General features: G+C 45.9%; 2 protein-coding genes across 20 annotated transcripts in view; both read left to right on the forward strand.

Moving 5' to 3' along the window:
• The window catches only part of LOC120830140 (protein unc-13 homolog B-like), a 61923-nt gene extending 47541 nt beyond the window's left edge, over positions 1-14382 (forward strand). For 2 of the 3 annotated variants that reach the window (XM_078086317.1, XM_078086316.1), the window contains 2 exons: positions 11850-11899; positions 12012-14382. In XM_078086317.1, the coding sequence (XP_077942443.1) occupies positions 11850-11899; positions 12012-12120 (159 nt within the window). In that variant the 3' untranslated portion in view covers positions 12121-14382. Of the gene's footprint in view, positions 1-7425; positions 10325-11133; positions 11157-11849; positions 11900-12011 lie in introns of all 3 variants that reach the window. The other variant, XM_078086315.1, reaches the window with a different exon arrangement.
• Positions 14383-14508: 126 nt separating this feature from the next.
• The window catches only part of LOC120830185 (protein unc-13 homolog B-like), a 31741-nt gene continuing 22949 nt past the window's right edge, over positions 14509-23300 (forward strand). For 6 of the 17 annotated variants that reach the window (XM_078086304.1, XM_078086305.1, XM_078086306.1 and 3 more), the window contains exons 1-7: positions 14812-15940; positions 16054-16281; positions 18154-18295; positions 18664-18833; positions 19066-19181; positions 19834-19997; positions 21287-21437. In XM_078086304.1, the coding sequence (XP_077942430.1) occupies positions 15613-15940; positions 16054-16281; positions 18154-18295; positions 18664-18833; positions 19066-19181; positions 19834-19997; positions 21287-21437 (1299 nt within the window). In that variant the 5' untranslated portion in view covers positions 14812-15612. Of the gene's footprint in view, positions 14604-14810; positions 15941-16053; positions 16282-18153; positions 18296-18663; positions 18834-19065; positions 19182-19833; positions 19998-21286; positions 21438-23300 lie in introns of those variants that run through there. The other 11 variants (XM_078086296.1, XM_078086298.1, XM_078086301.1 and 8 more) reach the window with 6 other exon arrangements.

The raw sequence follows: 23300 nt of genomic DNA on the forward strand, positions 1-23300 counted from the left end.
CTTGAGTGGAACTGAGGGCGTCATCGAGGTGTTGGGCCGCGGTTGCATTTATACAACGTAAAGAGCAACTGCACTTCATTTATCAAACGTCTGCGCAATCAGTGCGGTTTTGGAACGGATGGTGGAGCCTTTACTTTAGTTGATAAGTGACTGTGTGAAGACCTTCCCCCCCCTTGTACTTAGTGCATGAACGTTTTTAGGACGTGCAGAAGGAGCACCGGGGTGGCCGGCTGCCCCTTCAGGGCATCGTGGAGTGGACACTGTGGCATTTGCACGTTCATGTACCTCGGGACCCGTGAGAGACAGAAGGACTTTTAACATTCTGCAGAGAAGGACGCTTTGCTGGGTGCTCGACTTTAAGGTTTAACGGGCAGATTGAGGTTTTTTATTTCGGGTGTCTCAATAGAATAGGTTTAAACTGATAATGTATTCATTCCACCACTAACGCTGCATTCATGATCTCGTGCTGGTGGGTGATAATTGGTTCACAGATTAAAGCCTTCCATGTTTTTGTGTGAATGTGTGAATTCCCCGGCTGTTGGATTCTGGCATGTGAAGCCTTCAGTTGGATTTTATTTTGGTAACGTAAAGGCCCGGTGAGGCGGTAGATTCACCAGCTGGTTGTTCATAACACAGAAAGCAAAAAAAAGGGCAAAGCCAAACCCCAACGCGTAGACATGAAGGATAAGAAGAAGGCTGGATGGCTGCCCTCGTTCAGAGGACCACAGGGCAGCTCGTAGATGAAGACGCTCTCTTATGGGAGGGTTATTGCGGTTGCAATTAAGTAATTAAGCAATTAAGTTGCTGTACACAACAACAACTTAATTGGAAGTCACTATGTTGAGTTTTCGGGTCGTCAGTTCCTGGGAAGTTGTGTGGAGCAGCAGCACAAACCGGCGCTTCTTCTTCTCAGCCGGCTGATTGCAAGAAGCTTTCTGTTTTCGGAACAGAGTTTTTTTTTTTTCCTCCTTTTCTCGTTTGGCGTCCCTCGAAATGGCTGAGAGGAAGCTAAGTGAATTAGCCTCAGGAGGCATTTTGTCATTCCCATCGGGTTACCGGTGGCAGGCGGCCAGCCGACCACCCACTGCTGGAAACGGGGAGGAGGGGACGCGGCAGCAACGGCTCATTCGATTAGCTCGGGGGAAAGTGATTGCACCTTCCGCCTCCCAACAAGCGCCCCTGTCCCCCCCCCCCCCGGTCCTCCCCGTCTGCATGTCGGCCGCCGTTCCCCCCCCCCGGCTGCTCCCACCGCTTCACTCGGGAGCCCGTCGGGGCCTTCGAGTGCAATCACTCTGCCCTGTTTAGAGATCTGTTTGTGCTGCAAACCAAATTTTCATGAGAGCTGTAATGGAAAGGAGGGTCGGCACACGATGCACCGAAGGTGTGTGTGTGTGTGTGACAGCAAACGTGTGTGCGCGCGCGTTAATGTCTGTTTGAGAAATGACTGATGGATTTGGACGGAGGTGGAGTGGTGATGATAAATCAATTAGAGTGCGCGGGAGATTCCGGCTAATGAATGTGACAGCAGGGCCGGTGTCCCACTCAGCTGTGACTCAGCCCTTCGGGGGGGTGTAACGGTGCACACATGTGTGTTCTAGCTGGATCCCACTCAGTGGGAGTAATCGTGCACGTTCTCCGGGTGTTTTGATTAAGATAATGGACAAAACGCTACAATCTCCTTTGGTCCTTCGGTGTGAGAAACGATCTCCTTGAGACGAGCGAAAGCACCTCGATAAAAAATGCCTTAAAATGCATAAAATGCTTTTGTTAAAAGCACCCAAAACCCAGACCAAGTCAAGGCCGAGACCAGAATGCATTGAGACAAAGTCAAGGCCGAGGCAGGTGGGCCCCTCACTGCACGATGAAGTGTGGAAGCATTGAAGCGCTCCGTAAGTCATGTCTAAGATCTGAGAGGACCTGCAGGAGGCAAACTGTTTCATCGCCGTAGCTTCTCTACAGGAGACACGAGTACCGTTTGAGGTCTCAGGAGGCATCGGGGAGTGGGATTTTATGTTGGGGAGTTGTCTTTGAGAGTCTCTTCTTCATATATATACATATATATATGAGTGATCTTTGGATGGAGCTTCTCCAGAGACAAGCAGAGCGACATCATCATCCTTATTTTGTCCCTTTCTGCCGTCTGTCCCCGTCCCACTTATTTGCTTTCTAAAATGACCCCTGTCATTGTGGCTCTCGCCATCAGCTGTGATCACACTTTTCTTCTCGGCTTCGCCCCTTTCCGAATGTCTCGGTCTTCCTTCCAGCTGTCTCTCCTTCCTAACAGCGGCATTTATTATTTATTGTCTGTCGGGTCCTCTTTGTCCCAAACAGAACAGCACACTCATTACGCACGATCTCTCCTCCGAATGCGACTTCATTTGTTGCACGGAGATGAACACAAGCTTCCATTGTGTGTGTGGGTCCTTTGTGCATGAGCGGCTGAATTCATGTTGCTGCTGTTTGACCATTAACGTTTATATGAAATACGTATTCATTTTTCTGTAAGAAATTTCATCTAAGAAGTGCTAATTCTACTATTCTAACTATTTTTACTTTGAACTTTACTCCGTTTTGACGATATCTTTGATGATATGATATCGCATTAGCGTTAGTGGGCCGCTGTCTAGGCACTGAGACGATCCCCCGGAATAAACGAACTTGGCCATTTATTGTGAAATATTACGTTATTAGTAATTACATTCCTCGGGCGACTCCTCAGAACTCCTCGTACGACCCTAAAAAGCCTCAAATGCTGCTTCTCATCTCCTCATCAAGACCAAACGTAGCTGAAGAGCAACCACATTGTTCCGTCAAAATCTCTTCTTCGTTGTCAACAGGTTGCAGGATGTGAGAAGCCACTTTTAGTTGGGACCCTTTTTTTTTGAATTGCACTCTTTCATAGGTCAACAATGAGCGCGTGTAAAGACCTTCATGTGGAAGCTCAGTCCGTCTGTCAGGTGCAGGTTGGTTGTATGGTGGAAACGTGCCGTTGGCCCCCCGGCGGTGCCGTCTGATCGATGGTCTGGCGGAATGGCCGATCTGGTTACCGGAGACCGTTGAGGACGTTGATCAATGGCCCTGCAGCTTTTAGAGAAAGGAGACGGGGGGCGAGGAGCTTTTACTGGGCCCTCGGACCGGTCGGGGAGAAAGTCATTCGTCAGAAGGCTTCGCGGGGGGGGGGGGGGGGGGGGGGAGGCGATGAGCTCCGGGCGTGTTCCCGGCACGACGATTTGAGGAGCGTATCGTCGGGAAGACGAATCGACTGCGACACTCGTGTGGCTCCTGGAAGCCACGCTGAGACTTGAACGTGTCGATGCAGGTGAGAGACGCACGAACGCAGACTCGAAGTACGACTGTACGACGGGTGAGGAAATACTGTGGGAGAAAAGATTCCATCACACTGAATAAACAGATGGAGCTCGATTCCAGGTGGGAGTGTTTGTGGTGACCGTGTTGTGGTTGCGCGTGACGTGTGATTGTATGTTCTGCAGAACGTGTCGCGCCGCTGGGTTGTGGAGTCTTGCGGAGAAATTTGGGCCAAATCTTTTGTGGAGAGTTTCAGGCGGTTTATTAAAAATGTGGTTGCCTTTTCACAGCATTGTGATGTGTGAAAATGTGTGTTGTCGATAGTGTGAGGAGCACGACATTCGTCTTCTGCTGAAAGTCATCAATCTTCAAATTGATGCTGCAGAAATGCAAAGTAATTAGAATATTTCATGTCAAGGGCTTTTATTTTGGAAAGTAAGAACGGAAGGATCTGCTCCGCGCCGCTTTTGTTTTGCACTAACAAATGCAGATGCACATGAGGAAGAAAAAACAATTACACCATTCTAATATCCAGCTGTGACTGAAGATCATCTGCCCCAGTCTGCTTGTAATGGCACAAATGACGAAACTCAAGCAATCACAAACCTTTTACTGTTTAGTTGTTTGTGAACGTCATTCTAATCCTCCAATGGGAAATGGCCCCAATTTTCTGCTCTCTTCTTCTCTATTCTGGTCTATTCTGCTCTATTCTATTCTACTTTATTCTGCTCTATTCTATTCTGCTCTATTCTGCTCTACTCTATTCTACTTTATTCTGCTCTATTCTATTCTGCTCTATTCTGATCTACTCTATTCTACTTTATTCTGCTCTATTCTATTCTGCTCTATTCTGATCTACTCTATTCTACTTTATTATGCTATATTCTATTCTGCTCTACTCTATTCTACTTTATTCTGCTCTACTCTATTCTACTTTATTCTGCTCTATTCTATTCTGCTCTACTCTATTCTACTTTATTCTGCTCTATTCTATTCTGCTCTATTCTGATCTACTCTATTCTACTTTATTCTGCTCTATTCTATTCTGCTCTATTCTGATCTACTCTATTCTACTTTATTATGCTCTATTCTATTCTGCTCTACTCTATTCTACTTTATTCTGCTCTATTCTATTCTGCTCTACTCTATTCTACTTTATTCTGCTCTATTCTATTCTACTTTATTCTGCTCTACTCGATTCTGCTCTATTCTGCTCTTTTGAAGCCAAATCGTTCAAAACTTTCCCTCATCATATCATTTTAATGCCATAATTTACTGCATGCAACCGTAGACTCTTGGAAGTCACAGTGAGGTAACGATTCTCTTTCCCTGGAGACACTCTTAGTTTTATTCCGTCTGAGAAAAGTGCCCCATTGATGGCGCGTTGGATTTAGTGACATCTTGTGAGTACGTGTACGGACCTTCTCCCCTCTGGGGATGAAGTACTTGACCAGTGTAACGTTGGATTCAAACGAGTCGTCTCTTGAGTCGCTGAGACGAGTGCGTGACGCGGCGTTATTCAGCAGAGAGGACGAGGTAAATCTCCAAAGTGATTCTTGTCATTGTGACGCAGGACACTCTGTAAACTTCCCCTTTTGGCTCCAGTGGGTTTTCTCCTTTGGGTCGCGTCCAATGTGAAGTGACTGCCAAAAATAAGCCATAAATAATACAAATAATGTAATGCAGAAGCAGGATAGGGAGGAAGACACGGATATAGAGGAGCTACAGTGTCTCTTGTCCTGTCTTCTGAATATCAGGTTTTTATTTAAAGTGCTTTCATCCTGAATGTGTTGCACAAAGAAACAATCGTCACATTGATAAAGGCCTCGAGGAACCCGCGGACCGGCCCGGAGCTTCCCCCCTTCCTCTTCTAGTCCTGAAGACTTGGTGTGGCTTCCTCAAAACTCCAGTACCCATGAGCCTCCAGTGCTGTTGCTATGCAGAGGAAACCAAGAAAGGAATAAAGATGCAATTAGAGCACAATGTTTCCAGTGCAGTTGGAAGCTAATGGAGCTCCAATTCTGCCACATTTAAGCCAGAATTAGAAAGTGAACTCATTTAAACAGACAAATTGTGTGTTTTTACCTTTTTTATCTTTAAAAGACGAGTCATGCCTCACAAGTATACGCTCAAACAAAATGCTTCTTGGGATTCTGACTCCGGGTTCGTACCTTTTGACTTTTCTTTCAAACCGGCAGTTTCGTGCCCATCTAAGCCTTGGAAGTGTGCCAATTAATTTTCTTTGTGTGTGCGTGTGCGTGTGAGAAATAACCACTTTGGCAGATAATAGCGTGTCAGGCCGCTTTGTAAGATGAAGATTAGAAAAATGCTTTTATCCATTCATGGAGAATTGTAAACGACAACGTTGTGCGCTCTCGTGTGTGCTTTAGTGTAAATGTTTCCTCCTCGCTGTAGCTCTTAATGAGGAGGTTGTTCAGCCCTCAACGTGGGATTGATTTCATTTACAAACCCTCCTTCACAACTAACACTGAGTATCTGCAGTTAAGCTCCCAAAATCCTCTTTAATCTCCTTAAATTAAATATATAATCCTTCCTCTTGTTACACATGAGATTGTTTGTCCTAGATCGACTGTAATGAAGCTTTAACAAAGACCTGTTCTAAGTAATCCAGCAGTAAAAGGTACATGTCAGTGTCTAGGAAATCAATACCTGGGATCGGAGCGGCCGTTCCTCTGTGGCCACTCAAAGGTCACGTAGAGCTCAAGCGCTTCGCTGGATGGTGGAGTCAAAAACAATGTGAGGACAGAAGACTGAAAGCAGTTTTACAAGAACTAAATCGAGGAAAAGGAAAATGAGAGGGACCATACATGTTAATTATAACACTATTTTCATTCATTCCATCTGCTGATTGATAAATAATATATTTAGTTTTGGGCTGTCGCAATGGCCTTTTATTAAATTGTAATGCACTCAAATAGTGTAATTTATTTAATAGCACAATTAACTAATAGTACAAATTAAAGTTTAAGCCCTAATATGGAGAAGTGTTATTCAGCTAACATCCCGGAGGGTGTCCATCCAGTTACACAATGTACATGTTATTCCATTGTGAAGCATTCAATCAACAACTTTGTCGGTGTTAGAATGTTGTGTAGAACAAGTGTTCAATCCCGATGTAATAAGTCTCCATTTTTCACTGATTGAGCCCACCTACACAGGTATATCAATCAAGAGGGGAGGCAAAGAGCAGCATGTGCTACGAGTGATTTTCATTAAAAGTTATGTTTATTATTGAATTATTGGGAGTGGGAGTGGCCAGTAATGCACTGATACTGATACCCCCCCCTCCTCCCCCCATCCCAATCGCAGTGAAACTGTTCACGCCGTCACATCTGATTCACGTGGTGTGAAACCGATCGATAAGTCAAATACGATCTCTGGTCAAAGTCCTTTCTATCTACAAACCCACCGGACATCGCTGTTCATCCTTCCTCTGGAACGGATTTTCTCTCAAACAGATTGAGATTGTTTTTGGCACGTGACTGAAAGTGCGTCTGCATTTAGTTATGACATTCTGGTGTCAGAACAGACCTGTCCAAATGTCGATGAATTTAATCTGTTTGCAGCTTCTTCTTCTTCTTCTTCTTCTTCTTCTTCTATTCTTCTTATGTAGCGTTTCAAAGAGTTTAACGGTGGGCAGTTTCTGTATCATCATTTTATAATTCCATCTCTATGACGTAATCTCCATTTCCTGGTGGACCTCAAGATGCCCGCCTGGCAAATTCAGGTTTATCAATCAACACAAAATCCCACCTAGCAGTTTAATAAAGGAACGGCGGGGAATTCAATTCAGATTGAACTCTTGTGGCCGGTCAGTTCTGGGCAATGAGAGGAAATGTGTTGACAGAACTTACTCATTTTTGTGTAAATGACATGAATGATTGCTGAAGTTACTTAACTACTACACGCTCCAGTGTTTCTCCTTGTAAACATTTTATTCCGAATTTTAATCGGACATTACTGTGTCAGGTTATGGCAAAAAGGTGTATCGCCATAAAATGTGAATGATTCCTCACATGTCTCCTTGGTTATTGCGATTTTCAATTGACTTCTATGTCACTGTGTAAGAAGTATTTTATCTTTGTCTCTCCTTTTTAGTCACGGACCACTGACACTGAGTGGGTGGACACTATCCACTTCCCAGAGGCTTAATTAATGAACTATGACACAGAGAGGATTTTGATTTTGATTTTGACACCAAACGACAATGTGGGAAACTAGATGATTACAGTCTGCTCTCTTGAGAACATGTTCTCCAGGAATCGCTTCAATGGTCAACATGGAGCAGGTGTTGCCCCCAAAGGAGTCGTAAAGGCTAAGGTCCATTCCCCCAAGAAGAGGGCTCCTAACCCCAGGGTAGCACTGGTCATCCGTGGTAAAATACATCGCCTCTTGCAAGGGTCTTCAGACCACCATGTCCCAGACTCCCAGCCGTATTATGCAGGTATTGAGGATGAGGAAGAGAGGGAAACACAAGAGGGCGAAAAAGAGCACAGAAGCAGATCCCCAAAGGTCAGGTCCAGGGCTGAATCCTGCTCTCCAAAGGTGCCAAACGGTAAAGGACATGGAGAAGCACCGGGGCCGCCGTGTGTCGGAGAGGTGGAGCTGAACAGAGAGGGATGTATAAGATTACCATGCACCTTGCAGCATAAAAGCGGCAGATACCCAGCAAATTTGAAAAGAATTTCCTTCGAGGGGGACATTCCAGCAGCTCCTGAGCAGATGCAACCGGCCCCCCACCACAATCCAACTGGGCCAGACATGAATGGTGCTAAATTTGCAGGAGCAGCTGGGACGGATTTTGCTTCACCCCGTGTTCGGCCAAAGAGACCCTTTTCTGCCGGTGACTGTCTGGACTACAACTTCAACAGAGCTCTGCCGGGTACACTGCTGGAAGAGGACGAAGAAAAAGAGGAGGAGTCGAGCGATGTCATTGAGCACATTCTTAAAGAGCTGAGGGGGATCAACAAGATACAGGAGGAAATCTCAGACCTTCGGGATTATCTGACCTCGGTTCGGGGGTCAGTTGAGGAAGTGTCATCTTGTGTAGATGCCGTGTTGCTGGAGATTGAGGGCATTCGCTCTAGCAACAAGGCGGGTTCAGATGCCCACGCAGATACTTGGTCGGGAGCGGGGTCCAAAGATGGATCATCCTCCCGTAGAAGGCCCGCTAGTGCTTATGGCAGTTTAGGGAGCACAGTGCCAAAGTCTTCCTCAACTCTTCTCCCCCAAGTCTGCAATGAGCGTCATGGCATCCGTGCTGATTTAGGGGCAGAGGAGTCTACTGTGTCCCCAGTTGTTGAATCAGTAGATCATCAGGAACTGGAGGAAGCAGAGGATATCTCTGACCAGAGTTCGGATATCCCAGTAGGTGCGATAGCAAGAAAACTCAGATTTGGCTACTGCGAAAGGCAGGATGACCAAGACTACCCAAGCACCAGCTCCTTGTCATCTGGTCATAGTGAGTCAGACCTAGAGGGACCATCATTGAGTCATGGAAGGAAGCAGCAAAATGCTGATGATAGGGAGGAACATTGGACCAATGCTGGACAACCACACAGTGCTTCCGGGGAGTCTGCCAGGCATAGGGAAACTACCTACCGCAGGGGCAGGAGTCTGGAGGAGCATGGAAGTGAGAGCCCTCTCTGCTGTGAAGGAGCTGGGAGCTGGGAGCACTACAGAGGTGGAGGAGGTTATGGTACTTCAGGGCAGTGTTCCACAGGAAGCTCGGAGCATCTCTCTCTTCGCTCTAGAAAACATTACAACTCACCTGCCAGCACTTCTAGCAGGGAGGACTGGCAGCCACGTAGAAGAAGGCCTCAAGCCAAGTCTGGGAGTAATATTCCAATAGATACCAACCTTGAAAAGCCTGCTCTGGCATATGAATATTCTGCTGATTTGTCTTACCCTCAAAGTACTGGTTACCATTCAAATGATGGGCATGATGGAGCAGCAAAGGAATTTGATTATGGGAAACCAAACGACCTGACCTACACCACCAACTGCCATGTCGATAGTTATCAGGAACCTTACTTTGCCTACGAAGAATCTTCAGCAGTCACATGGACTGAGGAATCCTTACGTACCACTCTAGCTGATGTGGATAGACCATTCGTCCAAGAGACTAGAGCCACCAGGCAAAGCTCAGACAATCGACTTCCTCGCTCCGTCAGTGCCGATGTCCAAGCTGGTGGTTTCAATGTCAAGCGCATCGGCCGAGCTGTACTTGATTTTAGCTCTGCCTTACGCGGTGCATTGTGCAAAATTGAAGTACCTGCGTCCCAGAATCCTGGAGAGGAAGCAGAGGTTGAAATATCAATGCAGTCTGACGTGCCCACAGCTGATTTGCATTCAAAACCTCTATGCTATGAGGCACAATTTGAACAAACATGCGACCAAATCCTGGAAGGCAACCTTGGTGACAGTGGTAGGGCTGTACGGGAGTTACGCAGACACAATACTCTAGACACATCCGAACTTTTCTCCAGGGAGCCTACGCTTGAAGAAGCCAACAACGGCCTTACATCGCAGTCTACATACACCTGCCAACACCCTCCATGTTCAGACAAGATCCCCCCATTCCCAGAAGAACCTTCAGTCTGCCCTGACCCATTTTCCAGTAGCACTACAGCACTGCCTCCACCTTATGGCCTTACAGAACAACCTGCAGAATGTCCCGCGAGTGTTCCTGCAGATCGGACCGTTAAGGCCCAGATTTCTCAATGCATCACCACAGAATCCCTGTCAGTCTCCCTGTCAGTTGATGAACCTGCAGAGCTGGAGGAGCAGGGAGAAACGGAGGTGGAGCTGACACGACAACCTGCTACAGGGTTCGTAGGCGATGCAGCAGAGCCCCCCTTGGACATAAGTCAGATGGATGAACGCAGGCTAAAGTGCCTGAGGACCTTCCAGCAGATTCTGCGGGAGAAGAGGGAGTCCCGACGCAACCTCACCAGTATGACAATGTGCAGCTTCTCTCAGGATGACTTTGAACCAGGTAGTCATTGTTGGACCGTACGTTGGAATCATCTTGTGTTTTGATTACGTCCATTTTGTCTTTTTGAATTTTATTAAATAAGTATTATATTAGACACAATTACAGTACATCCTTCTTTGTTTTTCTCATTCCCAATTTCTTTGCTTTAAACTTACCTGATATCAGGAAGCATTTTGCACTTGTTTCCATCTTTAGTCAGACGTTGACTCTTCACCCACTGACTCCCTCTTTAAACAATCACTAAAGACCAACGTATCTGTACCCTCCCGAGACACCCCCCCCCCACCCCCCCCGCCCTCCCCCGAGAATCTCGCTGTGTGTGAAACTCTTTGAAGTGTCGCTCTCTGGTCTGTGTGAACATTGATAGGAGGATAACCACCGGTTTGCTCTTTGGGTTCGTTCACCCAGCGGTTATGAATAAGAATACTTGATGGTCCCGCAGGTTTTAACTGCAACGGTCTGATAGGATCATTTTTAATCCCCCCTGAGAGTAATGTTTCACATGCCACTCACGAGTCCCTCTCTCCTCTCCGCTCCAGCAGAAGCCATTTGCTGAATTAGAAACCATCAATTATCTCTTTGGAAAGCAAGCCCGACATTAAGGAGCAACGAGGAGGGAAATATTAGGAATCATTTTCCTGATAAATTATACATGTTAATGAAACATTTATGACCTCTTTTACCCCTGACTCTTTCACCGTTCACAACAAAATAAATATTACAGGGTGTGTGTTGTTATTTTGAGTCAAACTGGTCCATGACTGATTCTTTTCTGTCTGCTTGCTCTTGTCTCTTACGCTGTTTTACAGATGGAAATCAAGGAGGAGATCAGGTTATCTGTTTTGTGGTTTCTCTTTCTTTCTAAGTATTAACATGACAACCTAAAGGAAGTTGTTTATGTCATTTTCTCATGTCAGTGCCTCTCTCGATTTCAATTTAAATCCTTTTTTGTGGGTGTTCACATTAATTTCTGTCAGTTTCTGGGAAAGGGAATAGCTTTATGTTTTACAAGATGTCGGCCTCCAGGCATCCGAGACCTATTCAGAACATGTGTTGTTCCTGTCATGAATATCAACAAATGACATCCAGGAATAGGTTCAGTATTGATTAGGATAAATGTTGATGAGAAATAATACTGGAGTCCAGTCTGTCGGGCCGACATATCAGCCTGTTTTCTTGCAGCCACCCGGTATTTTCTTTACTAGCTGTAAGAAAAAGAAAAGCAACGCTGCTGGGAAGAGAAACTCAGTATTCCATGTTCATTTACTGCGGGCATGTTTGTTGGGTGTTTACTTTACAAGGTGAAACCAGATTTATGATGCGCATAGAGGGACGGGGGGCTATAGGATTCATTGAAAGGCTCTGTTTGGCATGCACAGCTGAAACTCAACCAACCCGACCCAGTCCCTTCTCTCCTCATTTTTATTTTGTGTTACTTGCTCTTGTGCCTTTGCATGCTACAGTGTCATGAAACAAATAAAGCCTCAGAATGGCTAAATGCGTGACCTTTGACCATCTATTTCAGAGCCGAGATCAGGGTGGGGACCCCAGCAAGCACCCATGGGCCAAGCCGGGGTGAGCGGACGCTCTTTGGTGTCAACTGTCTGTGTGTTTCCTTTATTTAAATATGAATCCTTGCATATTGGTATCTGTGTGTGTGTGTGTGTGTGTGTGCGTGTGCGTGCAGGGGTAACACGCCGTTTGGCATCGACAGCATGCCAGACCTCCGCAAGAGGAGACCCATTCCTCTCGTTAGTGAATTGGTGAGTCCACGTCACGCGATGTCTGCCTCCTGACGCCATGAACCACACTTTACCTGATTAAAAAAAGAGTTAATGGGAGCAAGTGTGTTGTTGAATAAACACCAAGTAATAAAAGCATATATCGAAGGTATATATATTATATCATATGAAGTGATATGAAAAGTTGTTTCTGATTTAATGAGGGGTTTTATATTCTATGGTGTTATCGGGGAATTGATCATGCATTCTTTATGCATAATACATTTAGAATTCCCATGAATGCCTTTCATCGACACACAAATCCGACAGATTCAGCAAGTTGAAGAAAACAGGAGAGTTAAAATAACATGGAGATGTTTTTGCAGTGTTTGTGATAATTACCGTTATTTTATCTTTGCAAATAATAGCGTTAAGTTCCATCATAAAAAGAAAAGAAAAAAAGAATCTAAAATATGTCAACAAACATCATCAGCATTCATCCACAATGACTTTATCTTTGATGTATTCATTCACTAGGGACAAAATGCACGTTGCCTCAATGCACCCTGTTAGTCTTTCTTTCTGTCTGAGACTTTGTGCGTCCCAGACGTCCCTCACTGACCTCCCTCCACCTGCGAAAGGTCTCGCTAAGCAGCTGACACGTTGTCCCCTGCTCATTCGATCCTTTACCAATGTTTACTCGCCGGCCACGTAAATGTACCATGTGCACAATAATGTGTTTGTTTGTCTCTAACCTTTTCTTTCTGTTTGTTCTCTCTCCTTGCACCTCGCTGGTCCTCAGGCTATGGTGAGTAAAAGCAAAGGGGGGAGTTCGGCTGCTGCGTTGTACCGATGTGTTGTTGGGCTCCTTTGTGGAGTCTGTGAAAGCGCACACGCACACTCCTTCCCGTCTCATTGTTCTATTTAACAGAAATCACTTCATATTTTGGCGAATGCTTTCAGCAGATCAACGCTTTCCTTGATTGGTGCCTTAGCAACAAGTCCTTTTAATCAACGTCTTGCTGGAATCAAGAGCTCCACTTTTGAACGCGACCTTCGTCCCCAAACAGGCAGACGTGGGGGTAAATTGTGTGCTGAAGGTTCATCTGCTGGTCTGAGAGGTTAAGAGAACCCTCAGGCGCTGAGATGTGAGACCCTCGACGGGTCTGACTAAAGAGATCCTTGTCCTCTGATGTGACGTGGGCGCTCCGTTACTCATTATTATGCCCTTTATTACATTGAAGGGATCAAAAGGCCGCACATTACTGGAAGGAAACGTATCTGCCGTGAAGGTTGGAGCACCTCTGAACATATTGGGTTTTGATTAAAGTCAAAGCGCTGTATGTTTCCTCAGCGTGCCCCTATTTTTAACACGTTGTCATGGTTACACACAAGGTTAGTCAGCACTTTTGTGGCCAGCGTGTGAGTTTAGAGCCCTGATTCTATTTTCTCCTGCTGCTGCGAATGTCAGATTTAGACTTTCAGATTTCAGCCGCTTCAGAACTCATCGCATCAGGGCACCACGTTTGCCCCCCTCAGCCCAACCCTGCTTCATTGTATTTAAAGTCTGCATTTGTAAGGGCAATATGGACCCCGAAGCAAACGTCACATTTCAATTCATTGTTACAGCAGCAACACATTTGAGGCGAGAAAAAGCAAAAACCGGAACATAACATTTCACATAATTATAATCGCAGTTCGATCAGCGTGGTGATTGACAGCTGCATCTTGGCTCTCGTTGGCCGCTTTTCTTTGGGAAAGAGTGAAATCCAACAGATATCAGTGCGTATATGATCTCCCACTGAACACTGGAACTCTTTTAACTTGCGGGAAGTGGAAGCAGCCAGTGGAGCAGCAGCAGGCTCCTTTTAGCTGAACAATGTGCAGAGCTGATGAATCAATCAGTCTAACTTAAAGACGAGCGACTGCAGAGCCTCTTTCAGATAAATCAAAAACTGTGCTTCTATTTTAAGGACGTCTCTCCGGTGAATCACTCAATGAAATTGGAGGATTGAAGTATTTTGTTTATGCTGGAGATGACGAAGGGCCGTTAGATGCTGTCCAAAACTTCCTGCTGGCCACATTTCTCCCCTCAGATCCACAGACGTTATAGAACAACGACACTATTTGAGGGAATATATTGTGCAAAACGCAGGACAAAACATGGCAGCCATCGATTGCGAGTCGCTTTATTAATGCTCTGAACGTTGAACTCCACACATTTAGCGCACGTTCATGCGTCTGTTGAAGTAAAGCTTCAGAGTGACGTCAGAAGGGGTGAAGCTCCTCTCAGACGTAGAAGCACCAACCTGTGGGAATAAAGGCGACGTGTTCAAACGGACAAGAAGAACAAACGTGCTGCCGACATCACACACAGAATCGATCCCGTGAATTATTTAACGGCGCAGATTTTTTCTTTTTTGTTATCTTTGACCCTGCTGGTGTGCTTGATCTTCTGGTGTTTCTCTCTCTCTCGTTTCCAGTCCATGATACAGACGAGGAAGGCCGGACTCGCCCACACGCTGTCCACACGGACCTCGCTGAAGGACGAGGAGCTCGTGAGCGGCCACACACACATTCATATATATATATATATGTACATAAATACATATATATATATATATATATATATATATATATATATAAAAATTATATATATATATAAATATATATACCTGTATATATATAAATATATATATATATATATGTATAAATATATATATATATATATATATATTTATATATTTATATTTATATACATATCTATCATCATATCCATCCATCATATATATCTGTTGTTGTTTTGATTATACTGTTTTGTGGCTGTTACCTCATGGGGACCCACTCAAACTGTCACTTGTATTTGCACACACACACACACACACACATACACACACACACACACACACACACACTGTCCTCCTGCTGTCTTTATGCTGTTAATCTGTTTGTCGGCGATCTTCAGGTTTTTCTGTTCTCAAGGTGACGGCTCTGTTTGTTTATTATTGTTGTTGTCAACCTTTCGCAGCGCAGTGTGTCTCGTCGTCATGGCGACGCCGTGATATCGGCCGTAACATTAATTGTTGTGTGTTTAAAGTAGAGTGGAGCAGCAGCTGACTCATTTAAGAGTTTAACATGAAAGCACCTTAATGACGTCGCTGTACAATTCCAGTAAACTAAATTCATCATGTTTTGAGGAAAATGTCTTCTCATGAATGTTGACATTACTAATATAAACATGGATGCACAATGTGTACCGTTATACCATAGTTATGTTATGCTGACCGATGACAGGAGCATTTATACAGAAACATTCTGACACTGAGCAGATAAAATGTCTTCATGTCGTTCATCCAGCTTTTTAATCACAATAACGCTGGCAGTAACAACGGAGCCAAAGTGGAAATCTCATTATCTTAAAGGGTTTTGTTTTTTAAAACACCAGATGCTTCACCGTGACAGACAATCAATCAGCGGTAAAAGCACAAAAGAGGAAAATAAAGTCAGGAGGCCAAACGATTGATCGATGAAAGTCACCGCTGTTAGATTCACTGAAACCAACAACAGATGAACGTTTTCTCTTGTCGAAGCCGTGTCCCCTGTTTACGTCCGTCCCCCGTCTCCTCCATCCCTCCCGTCTCCTCCATCCCTCCCGTCTCTCTTTTGACCCGACAGAAAAACCACGTGTACAAGAAGACGCTGCAGTCGCTGATCTACCCCATCTCCTGCACCACGCCGCACAACTTCGAGGTGTGGACCGCCACCACGCCCACCTACTGCCACGAGTGCGAGGGGCTCCTGTGGGGCATCGCCCGGCAGGGCATGCGCTGCGCCGAGTGCGGGGTCAAAGTGCACGAGAAGTGCCAAGAGCTGCTGAACGCCGACTGCCTGCAGAGTGAGCGGAGTTATTGAACTGGGAGAAGGAGAAGCAGCACCTCGTGTGGCGTCCGTCATTTACTAAAGATGCCGGCGTCACTTCTCGTCCGCTTCCCTCCTTGTCGCCTCCAGGAGCCGCCGAGAAGAGCTCCAAGACGGGAGCGGAGGACCGCACGCAGCACATCATCATGGCCATGAAGGACAGGATGAAGATCCGCGAGAGGAACAAGCCGGAGATCTTCGAGGAGATCCGGAAGGTGTTCAACGCCCCCCGGGTGATCCACGTGCAGCACATGAAGACCGTCAAGCAGAGCGTCCTGGACGGCACCTCCAAGTGGTCGGCCAAGATCGCCATCAACGGTACGTCCAGCACTGAGGACCGGGTTAAACACGTCTTAGACGACAGGAGCTTTGCAACATGTGTCTTTACACTGTCTCTCTATTTATTTATATGGCTGGAAAAAACCCACATTTGCCTCATTAGTCTACGCAACGTTGTGTACTCGGAGTACTGTTTCTCTCTTCACTCCCAATCATCTTTTATTTAAATAAATTGAACCATCGAAGGCAGTAAAAAAAAGATGCATTTATGAGTAAGACTGACAAAACTGCTGAACAGTGAGACACAGTCCTTCACTTCCTTCCTTCTCGGCATCAGCCGATGCAAACCGGCTGCAGCGCGTTTAGTTCATCGTCCAGCCGGACTCAAAGATGAGCTGATAACAATTACAGAGGTCGGAGGTCACTTCGACCTCCCGAAAAGAGCTTTTAACCCCACAATGAAAAATTGCTTGTGCTGATTGCGACGACTTCACATAAATGTCCAATCGGTGGTGACGTTTTGGACGCAGATGAATGTGATCTGGTCGGCGGAGGCAGTAATTCTACATTAGTATAAAGTACTGATAAATGAGTACAGCTCATCTAGTGCTTGCAAAGTACTTATGGAGTAAATTATTATTCAGCTAATTGCTGTGTGAGCGTTTTCTCAGTAAAACTGAGAGCCATGGAATGACAGACCCAGCGAGCTCTTCTATGGTTTAAACTCCGCCGCACTCCAGAGCGCTGAAGGAAGCGGCGTGTGAGAATGTGTGAGCTGCTTCTGAACCAAGTGCTCCACGTCCGCGAAGGTTCCTCTTCCTCTCGGCGAACCAGTTCATCTGCGAGCGTAACTAATCCGAACAGACACCTCCCCTTCGCCAAACATCTCAGCCCCGGTTGCCGGAGCAACCACACACATCCCGCCACATAGTGGCAGCAAGTGTTGCCATGGCAGCCATCACACCTTGTCTCCCCGATCACCGGGGGATGAGAGGGTTCTGGGGGGGGGGGGGGGCTTCCGTTAAAGAGGCGTTTGTTTTGTCATTTATTAAACTGCTTTACGATTCCACTTTAGCGTTATTTTATTACATCGGTGTGGTGGATTTGTGAAGTGGGCTCATCTCCAATGTTTGCTTGTAACCCCTTCAAAAGGAACCCTTGTGCGATGATTCATGAGAAAAAACCCACATATTATAGTTCACATCGTTTCTGTTTTTGCCTTCTAGCTTTCTGGAGAAAAGTCTTGACAAACTTTCCACGACAGGCCTCCAAAAATCAGCTACGAGCGTTGTTTGAAATTATTAAATTTGCTTAGTTTTTCCTATTTTCCTCCACCATTTACATAAATCAGTCACGTCCCCATCTGAAACGCATGCAGGCCGACTTTCAACTCAAACTCAAACTCCGTTTCGTAACGAAGCCGAGCTGTGATTTGAACTTGATGGAGGACTGACAGCAGACGCTCTGCAGACAACTCTTTGAAGAGCGCGTTGATTTCATTCGGGACCCTCAGGAACATTTTTCTTTCCCTTTCGATCCAATGGGAGGCAACGCACACTTGCCGCGTTGAGGCTGTTTGAGTCACTTGTTGCTCTTTTGACAGACATTCAACCCGAAATGATTCAAATCTGCCTGTCGGCTCATCCGTTCCACTCGCGTTCTCTGTGGTGAGGTCAGCTCCATGTTCAGGAGGCCTCCTGGAACACCTGCTCCAACCGTTGTTGGAGTCATGTGGTGAGAAATGTCGGCCTGTGAGTCACCGGCGTTACGAGGCTTTGCATAACTGCGTGGGCGATGCCTTGTGCGTGAACGGGACGGGAGTGCGGTTGGCAGCGAGTAGGTGTTGTGTTGCGTTGTTACGCAATTTGTTCACCTGTGTGTGTGTGTGTGTGTGTGTGTGTGTGTTTGCAGTCGTCAGTGCGCAGGGTCTCCAGGCCAAGGACCGGACGGGCTCCAGCGACCCGTACGTCACCATCCAAGTGGGGAAGACCAAGAAGAGGACGAAGACCATCTACGGAAACCTCAACCCGGTCTGGGAGGAGAAGTTCAGCTTGTGAGTTTTCTTCCTGGTTGTGAAGCAAAGTCATAGCTGGTAGACCTGAGAGTAAAGGTTCTTCCATGGTGGGAGAAGGCCTCCTGAAGACCAGTCCTTCTCATCATATTTATTGGAACATGGAGTCCTATTAGACACCAGTAAAGGTACGCAGCGACTTCAAGCCTCCATCAACCTTGAAGGTCCTGATGGTCCTAAAATCAGACCTCAGTAGTCCTGCAGGAGTAGATGTTTCCTTACCGTATTTATAGTGACAAGATGATAGAACTTTTTAAAGTAGCTGAAGGCATAAACAACATGTACGTATGACACACAGCATGATTAAAGTGTACGATGTGGCGTAATCATTCCGATGACTTTAACGCCAGCGAGTGCCACAACTCGTCGGACCGCATCAAGCTGCGCGTCTGGGACGAAGACGACGACATCAAGTCGCGAGTGAAGCAGCGGCTGAAGCGGGAGTCCGACGACTTCCTGGGACAGAGCATCATCGAGGTCCGGACCCTCAGCGGGGAGATGGACGTGTGGTACAACCTGGGTGAGTGCTCAGAGCCGGGGCGCGTGGTGTGTCATTGGTGTGTGTGTGTGTGTGTGTGTGATTGGTGTGTGTGTGTGTGTGTGTGTGTGTGCGTGTGGATTTGCTCATTAGCTCAGCAGCCGGAGTGCTTCCTGCTTTAGATGTCGTAGATCTGAGGTTCATCTGAGGTTCAACTCTGAGCGCTGTGTGTGTGTGTGTGTGTGTGTGTGTGTGTGTGTGTGTCCACTTGCAGAAAAGAGAACAGACAAGTCGGCGGTGTCTGGTGCCATTCGTCTTCAGATCAGTGTGGAGATCGAGGGGGAGGAGAAGGTGGCCCCCTACCACGTGCAGTACACCTGCCTTCACGAGGTGACACACACACACACACACACACACACACACACACACATTTAACGTCAGCAATAAGATGATTAAAGACGGTTCTGGGGAACTATTACACACACACGTGCACCCTGGAGTCCATTGTGAGTTCTCTATAGAGAACAAAACCGGGCAACAGGAAGTCACAACAGCATCGAACTGAAATACTTTCCCTATCGTTTAGTCTATAAATAGTTCAAACCAAGTGAAACATGTTGACGGGAACTTGTTCGAATATCATATTTTGTCCAACCAGCGATATGCAAGAGGATCAACAATTGAAAATGACATGAAAGGGTGAAAAACCTCAATTAAAATCGTCTGTCTTGTTGTCGTACTTTAACCGCCAAGTCAAATTGCTCAGGATCCTGATTCCTGAACCTGAACCAGTTTAGTCCGCTATGCGCTTCCATCAGTAATCCTAAATCTCGTCATCTGTGCCACTGGGTCTGAAAACCAGATGACATCATGCAGGTTCACCAGAAGCTCCTCCAGCTCACGACACGATCAACACAGAATAAAGCTTCCTCATTGTGACCCTGAGGACTTTTCTCCCAACTAATTCACATCCTTTTTTTAATTCAACAAACTGCTCCTGACTGCTGAGCGTGTTTATTCTGCTCGTGATGACCCCCCATAGAACATGTTCCACTTCTCGACGGACGTGGAGGGGGGCGGCGTGGTGAAGATCCCGGCGGCTCACGGAGACGACGCCTGGAAGGTTTACTACGACGAGGTGAAGCAGGACATTGTGGACGAGTTCGCCATGCGCTACGGCATCGAGTCCATCTACCAGGCCATGACGTAAGCTCCGCCTCCTCCCCCCCCCCACGGGGTTAATCCAAAAAGGAAACACTGGAAATGAGTGTGTGTCTATAAACAACATGCATATTAGTTCATCACATCCAGATTGGATCATGGTCGGCAGGGGGAGGGAGACACACACACACACACACGTATTTATACACATGGTTTAATTACATTAATAATGTTGTAATTTGACCCCAATGAGACAGACGGGGTCTTTGCGTCGGTGGTGTGTGATTCAAGAGCCTCATCTAGGAACACAATCAGGGGGGGGAAGCATTCAGGGAAGTTGTGAGCAGAATTAAAGTTGTGTCCCAGAGGAAATGATCCAATAACACGGGCGAATGGAAACAGAGCCGTTAGAGGCACTTTGGTTCCTCCGTATGAGGGTCTGCTTTTGTGGATCCCATCACGTGGCAAATACATTTCTTTTTTTTAATGAGAACACAAATATTCATTATATTTTTCTTTAGTTTTAACAGTGAGGCAATGCGTGAACGAGTAAATGTATACTTCAGGATTTTCCTTTTTGAAATACTACTAGTACTGCCACTACTAATACTACCACTACTCAAAGCATTGTATGTTCATGTCTTGCACATGTCTGGAAAGGATTTTAACATGATACAAACAAAATAAATTATTTAAGAATAATACACAATAATTGTGGTGCAGCAGTAGAAAAACATTTTTGAAACGTTATTTTCGATCTCCATAATTGTTTTAATAAAAATCAAATTATTTTTCATCCTCATAAAATAAAAAATAAACAATCCATCCATCAATCAAATCCATCAATGTGGAGTCCCGTCCTCTGTAGCGCTGCATCCTACTAAGCCCGCCCTTGTTGAGAAAAAACACAATTTACACAAGTTGCCATGGTTACAATGGCCTTTCTTTACGAAGCTTAGAGAACACAAACGTTTCACCAAAATGTGTTTTCTGAAGCCATTAGAAGCGAGCGATTAGCCGCTCAGCTCCTCAATCCGGCTCCATTTTGAATCGACGGCGGGCGTTTAACCACCGCCCCCCCCCCCCCCCCCCCCCCCCCGGTGGGCCGCGTGGTGCCGTCACGCTTAAAACAACCAGGGCGCCTTTCCTGTTGTCAAGTTAATCGCTTTGATCCTGATCAAAAGTCTGGTTGCTTCTGTTAAAAGCTCAAAGCGCTCGAGGAGGAGCTCTGTGGCCGATAACCACGGCGCTGTGCGCGCTGTTGATCCACCGCTTTCACTGAATTCATCTTCCTCCTGCTGACCTTCCCTTCTCTTCTCCCCCTCCCCAAACAGCCATTTCTCCTGCCTGTCCTCTAAGTACATGCTGTCGGGGGTGCCGGCGGTGATGAGCACCCTGCTGGCCAACATCAACGCCTTCTACGCCCACCCGACCGCCTCCACCAACGTCTCCGCTCCGGCCAGATTTGCAGCCTCCAACTTCGGGGTGAGTGACGGGTCGGATAAGACAGCGAGACGCGTCCGGGGTCAAATGGGGATGCGAGCGCTCCCCTGGCGTCCATTTCTGCACTACACGCATGCTGCGGCTTTTCACAATAAGTTACCGCTGTTTTGTGCATGAAAACAGGAAGTCGCCTCTCGCTTGACTTGATCGCACCGGATCCAACGATTTTCACTCTAAAACTGTTCTAATGTTCTGCAAGCATACAGTTGATTTCTTATTTTTTTGCATGTTTGTCACACTTAAATGTTTTAGCTCATCAAACAAATTTAAATATTAGACAAAGATAACACAAGTAAACACAAAATGCATGTTTTTAAATGAAGGGTTTTATTATTAAGGGGAGAAAAAAATCCAAACATGGCGAGTGTGAAAAAGTGATTTAAGCCGGTTTATCACATCTTTGGAAAGCTGAGTTGAATTTCTCCAGCCACAGACGTTTTCAATCAAGAAATCACTTAAATTGGACCTGCCTGACAAAGTGAAGTAGACCAAAAGACCCTCAAAAGCGAGACATCACGCTGCGGCCCAAAAAAATTCAGGAACAAATGAGAAAGTCATTGAGGTCTATCAGTCTGTAAAAGGTTACAAAGGCATTTCTAAAGCTTTGGGACTCTGGCGACCACGGTGAGAGCCATTATCCACAAATGGAACAGTGGTGAACCTTCCCAGGAGCGGCCGGCCGGCCAAAATTACCCCAAAAGCGCAGCGACGACTCATCCAAGAGGTCACCAAAGACCCCAGAAGACCATCCAAAGAACTGCAGGCCTCACTTATGGTTCATGACTCTGGGCAAAAATGGCAGAGTTCCAAGACGAAAACCACTGCTGAGCCAAAAGAACACCAAGGCTCGTCTCAGTTTTGCCAGAAAACATCTTGATGATCCCCAAGACCTTTGTGAAAATACTCTTTTTGGGACACACCATTATGTGGCGTAAAAGCAACACGGCATTTCAGAAAAGGAACATCGTACCAACAGTAAAATATGGTGGTGGTGGTGCGACGGTCTGGGCCTGTTTTGCTGCTTCAGGACCTTAAACAGGCTCCAAAGCCCCCCAATGTGGCTGAATTACTACAATTCTGCAAAGTTCAGCTCCACAGCTGTAAAAGACTCATTGCCAGTTATCGCAGACGCTTGACTGCAGTTGTTGCTGCTGAGGCCCAACCAGTTATTTGGGTTTAGGGGGCCTCACTTTTTCACTCAGGGCCGTGTAGGTTTGGATTTTTTTTCCCCTCTTAATAATAAAAACCTTCATTTAAAAACTGTGTTTAAAATTTAAAATGTTGTGTTTACTTGTGTTATCTTTGTCTAATATTTAAATTTGTTTCATGATGTGAAACATTTAAGTGTGACAAACAAAAATAAGATATCAGGACGGGGCAAACACTTCTTCACGCAATTGTATAAAGTTAAACAATCTTAAGTTACACTGCCGGTTTGTAGCCGAGGTCTAATCCTGCAGGACGGATCGTAAACTGCGGTTGTGTTTCTCTCTGCTTGTGGCTTTTTATTGGATTTTTCTATCAATTATATATTTGAATTAAAGATGCAGCATATTGCACCACTATTACAGGTTCATTTGTTAAAATACAGACGTGCGTTTGAGGTGCTCGTCCTGTTTCTAGTGAATTCCACATTTACCTTCAAACCGCTTTTACCCGGAAGAAAATGCTCTCTTATTGATTATGGGAGATTACACAAAGGGCTCTTAGTCTGTCACCGATTTAAAAAGATAAATGCTGCTCTCTGGAAGCCCGATGAAGATCTTACAGGACGGAGCTCAAACAAAAGCAGAGCCACAAAAGAAAAAGGCCTTCTTTACTGAGTGAAAGCCGTCAGACCACATG

The sequence above is a fragment of the Gasterosteus aculeatus genome, chromosome 13 (assembly GCF_964276395.1).
Source record: "Gasterosteus aculeatus chromosome 13, fGasAcu3.hap1.1, whole genome shotgun sequence".
In the NCBI taxonomy this organism is placed as follows: domain Eukaryota; kingdom Metazoa; phylum Chordata; class Actinopteri; order Perciformes; family Gasterosteidae; genus Gasterosteus; species Gasterosteus aculeatus.